The sequence below is a fragment of the Vanacampus margaritifer genome, chromosome 15, assembly GCF_051991255.1.
Source record: "Vanacampus margaritifer isolate UIUO_Vmar chromosome 15, RoL_Vmar_1.0, whole genome shotgun sequence".
Taxonomy (NCBI): domain Eukaryota; kingdom Metazoa; phylum Chordata; class Actinopteri; order Syngnathiformes; family Syngnathidae; genus Vanacampus; species Vanacampus margaritifer.
In genome coordinates, this window is record NC_135446.1 from 10,843,147 (window position 1) to 10,847,884 (window position 4,738).

Below are 4,738 nucleotides of genomic sequence, written 5' to 3' on the forward strand. Positions count from 1 at the left end.
TGCGCGTCAGAGGAGCGCATGGGCGCAACCATGGCGACCATCAACAGCATCCGTAGCAACACGGATGCTAATGTGCTCTTCTATATTGTTACGCTACGGGACGCTGTTACACTCACCAGGTTGGACCTTACTATCACTATTTGTCATATTATAAACCAGAGTATAATTGCCTAACAACCACATTCTCGATTGCAATTTTTTTTTTATTTGACTGGTCGTTCATGTACAGTACAAATGCAACACATTTATCACTCTCCTTTCAGACGTTACATAGAGGAAACTCAACTAAAAGGCATCCGATATAAGATCTTGGAGTTTAATCCAATGGTTCTGAAGGGGAAAGTGAAGCCAGACTCCTCCAGGCCGGATCTATTGCACCCAGTAAGTTTGTTTTTAAAACGAGCAAACAAAAAAAGCAAACGTACAATGGCACTAAAGTTGAAAATAAAATGTTGGTTCTTTTGTTTTGCAGCTCAACTTTGTGCGCTTTTACCTACCATTGCTTGAGATGAACCATGACAGGGTTATATACTTAGATGATGATGTCATTGTACAAGGTACAGTACAAGAGGGACTCACCGTTCATTTGACACCATTACTTTTTTTTTTTTTTTTTTTTTTTAACTTCTCTGCTCAGGTGACATTCAGGATCTGTTCAAAATCAAACTAAAGCCACAACACGCCGCTGCTTTCGCCACTGACTGTGACTTGCCCTCTACTCACGAAATGGTGCGCAGCGTTGGCATGCAGGTGGGTTTCGTCAACCCATGGATAAATTAGCATCCCTTCCTGCCCTGTAAGCGTATCCCCCTATAGACAACCTACATGGGCTTCCTGGACTACAGAAAACAAGAAGTGAAAGACCTCGGCATCAATCCCAATGACTGCTCCTTCAACCCTGGTGTGTTTGTGGCCGATATACGTGAATGGAAAAAGCAGCAGATCACCAAACAGCTCCAGAAGTGCATGGAGGACAATGTCAAGTATGCTCAAATGATAAATGATTACCAATTATCAAAATACTTGTACTAGAGTCATCATAGTAAGATAAGCAGAGGAATCATAATAACAACATTATCTTTAGTGATTTATTTTTATTCCCCAACTTAAATTTTATTTTATTTTATAATCGAACTTGGTACTGATTAATGCAAAGGGCTAACAGTTTAATACACATTTCTGAAATAAAATAAAAAAAGTTCAATTGATCTTTAATAAAAGTATTATATTTTATTATTAGGGGTGTCAAAATTGTGCATTTTAAGTTTTGAGTAAATTTCCTTTAAGATTTTTAACGCGAGATGAATGACGGCCTTCCTTGGAAAGCCGGGGGAATTCCAGTCGCAACACAGCAGACACGTCCACGTCAAAATTTAGCAGTAATAAATATAATAATAATGCATATATTTGTATATATATATATATATATTTAAAAAATGCGCATAATTTGACAAATTACTTCATGTTAAAGATAGCTCTTCATATGAAAAGAAAAATGCACAGAGATGCCGCCAACATCTTAAAAATGCAATACTGCCATCTAGTGGAAGAAAAGGAACTCAACACAATACAAATCAATATCACATGTTTTTTTTTAAGTACAGTGCATCTTTTTAATTTTAACTTAGTTTTATGAATTATGAAATTACTGTATCAATGACTAAAAGATGCAGCCATATTTCTATTAGTTTAACAATTTTTTCCCCACTTTTATGTTAACAAGAGTATGAAAACTTAAAAGAATATTGTACATTTTATTGTACATTTAGAACAGATACAAAATTTGCGATTAATCGCGAGTTAACTATAAGTCATGCGATTAATTCAGATTTAAAAAAATTATTGCCTGACACTCCTAGTTATTATTAATGATAATATTACGAATTATCCCTCAAGGAAACTGATGCAATACTTTATTTCTATCCACCTCTGCCAGTGTTTTTATTTTCATATTAACAGCATTCCTAGAAAATCACAATATCCCATAAAATGAGCCATAAGAGTAAATACTGCTCTACTGTTTTGTTTCCTTTGAACCAGGATAAACATCTACAGCAGCACTATGGCAGGTGGTGTGGCCACTCCACCTATGCTCATTGTTTTTCATGACAAATACACAACACTGGACCCAATCTGGCACGTCAGACATCTCGGTAAGATCATCCACATGACCGTTGAATTAATGAAGGACGGGAAAAATACTTTTTTGTGTGCATGTGTTTAGGTTGGAGTCCAGATGCCGGCTATCCCGAGAGCTTCGTGCAGAAGGCACAGCTGCTGCACTGGAACGGCCCATTCAAACCGTGGGGATACCCTGCCGTTCACACAGAACGCTGGGAGAAATGGTTCATCCCAGATCCGTCTGGGAAGTTCTCCTTGATGAGGCCGTAGAGCAATGATTAATGAGGATTGTGGAATGTATCGTCTCTGAGTCACAGAGGGATGGGCTAGTGTTAACTAATTATTTTTTTTCTATTTTATTTCAGCTATTCTAGCACAATAATTTCCCCCCTGGAGATCAATAAAGGATATCGTATAATACTGAATAAAATATGCATTGTATGATTAACTCATTAACTGCCATTGACGCCTATAGACGTCAAATATTCATTTTAACGATTTCTATCAGTTTAACATTTTTTTCTACTTTTGTTAAAGGTATGAAAAACCTAAAAAAAAACAAAAAGTATTACACATTTAGAACAAATATAAAATTGGTTATTAATCGTGAGTTAACTAGCAAAGTCATGCGATTAATTACAATTAAAAAATGTAATCACCCGACAACCCTATTTTTTTTAATAATGTTTTCTTAAAAAAAAAAAAAAAAGATTTAAAAAAGAAAAAAATATATAAAATTAGGAGCGCCAGGCGATTAAAATTTGTCATCGTAATTAATCGCATGATTTCGCTAGTTAACTCACGATTTTATATCTGTTCTGAATATACAATTTAAAAAAAATCTAGGTTTTCATACTCTTCTTAAGAAAAGTGGAAGAAGTGTTAAACTAAAAAGTTCAAATTAATTTCTGACGTCTATAGCCGTCAATGCTCCACTGCCATTCATGGCTATCATCATAGTGCTGCTTAAATGTCTCAAAAAGCACACAAAGCTTCATTTGTTGTTGACTTGTGAAGACTCTGAGCTCATCCTGAGACAGTGAATCATTTGAGATTTGAAAGCAAGTTAAGTTGGTAACACGTGTCACACCTTCAGGCTAACTGGGTGCAACACAAAGCCTCCGTTCTTAGCCATTCATTCATTGCCTTCATTTCCGGCTGAGCTGGAACCAATGAAGGCGCCAAACTTCAGAATTTTAGAGGTGAGGAGAAGAGCTTTAAAGTTAGATTTTTTATTGTTTACGAAGCGAGCACAGCAAAGCCAGCAGTAGGTAAAAAGGATCACTTCTCCTCATTCAAGGGAAGTGGTTCCTGTTTTTTAACCTCCGAAACGTGAGCTCTGATTCACACTTAATCACAATGACACATTTATATTTCATGATTTATAAAGCACCTTAGTGTTGACGAGTCGGCACCCAATTAGCCCGAAGGCACTACAAATCCACCTGCATTCAAATGTCAAGCGGTTGAGATCATAAGTTTTCATGAAAACACACAAGTCAACTACAAATGAACTGTGTTGGTGTGAAAAGAATGTGACCATCAAAAAATATCAACAGCAGGATAGTACAATATTTTTGACAAAACACACCGCCATTATTGTCTAAACTGCTAGCAACAAAAGTGTGCCCCACCCCCACCCCTGTATCTGTATAAATAGTGCATAGGCTTTACAGTATAACTGGATTTATTCAATATTCTTGTCTTGCCAGTTTTGTCTTCCCGCCGCCATTGTACAATAGAAAAAATAAGAGACATAGCCAAAAACAAGTTGACTAATGGTGACGCTAGAGACAGAGTACAGGAGTGAGGTCTTCTTGGGGTTCAACCAGAATAACAGGAGGCTTTTGGTCCAATCTGGTAGAGGTACAAGTTGCTCAGAGGACAACCAGGACCAAACTGCCAGGACCTGGCAGGAAGAAACCAGGACAGCTGAGTCTGCCTTCCGGTTTCTTGATCTGTGACATTAGTTGGTTTACAGCACATTCATCAATATTTAAATAAGCAGTTTATTAATCATAATAGCCTACTTAATTGTTTGCATACAGTAAAGTAAAAACAAGCTGTAAACTGTAGTGCCTTTGCAATCATTCACGACGTGGTGGTTGACACATTTCAACTGTTATACCGGTAAATGGGAATGGGAATCATTCATCCTAATAGCTTCCCATTAAAAATATAGGCAAGTAGTTGACTATCTAACCACCAGAGGGAGTAAGAGACCACTAAAGATGGAGGGGGGGAACGTCTCATTGTCGTCTGTCTGCAGTAAAGAATTAAAGTTTAGGTTCCAAAATGGAAGCTCCTTCTGCCAACTGTAGAATAGCTTCACTGTAAGACATATAAGAAACAAATCCACCAAGGCCCTAAGGTTAAGGCCCCCAATTACTTAATGTCGTGTTGATGTTTGTGTAGAAGAGAGTAAACTATCCAAACTCCAGCCCTCTTAGAATCTGATGTTTGTTGTTTCAACTTTCCGTGCGACTTTGAACACATCTTTGGACTGCTCGACAGACGTCATTGTGATGTCAAGTTCAGTTTGTTATGTAGTGGGCAGATGCACGACTCTGATGTACACTTTCAAAGAACAAATCAAAGGACGTCATCGTACGGAAGC

At 37.4% G+C, this 4,738-nt stretch overlaps 1 protein-coding gene across 1 annotated transcript in view; it reads left to right on the forward strand.

The window, feature by feature from the left end:
* glt8d2 (glycosyltransferase 8 domain containing 2) overlaps positions 1 to 2,598 on the forward strand; it is a 6,622-nt gene extending 4,024 nt beyond the window's left edge. Inside the window, exons 4-10 of the mRNA XM_077544831.1 lie at positions 1 to 119; positions 264 to 381; positions 473 to 557; positions 638 to 750; positions 817 to 983; positions 2,041 to 2,153; positions 2,225 to 2,598. The exon at positions 1 to 119 is cut by the window's left edge and continues 65 nt beyond it. Coding sequence (XP_077400957.1) covers positions 1 to 119; positions 264 to 381; positions 473 to 557; positions 638 to 750; positions 817 to 983; positions 2,041 to 2,153; positions 2,225 to 2,391 — 882 coding nt within the window. The 3' untranslated portion in view covers positions 2,392 to 2,598. The remainder of the gene's footprint in view (positions 120 to 263; positions 382 to 472; positions 558 to 637; positions 751 to 816; positions 984 to 2,040; positions 2,154 to 2,224) is intronic.
* The last annotated feature ends 2,140 nt before the right edge of the window (positions 2,599 to 4,738 follow it).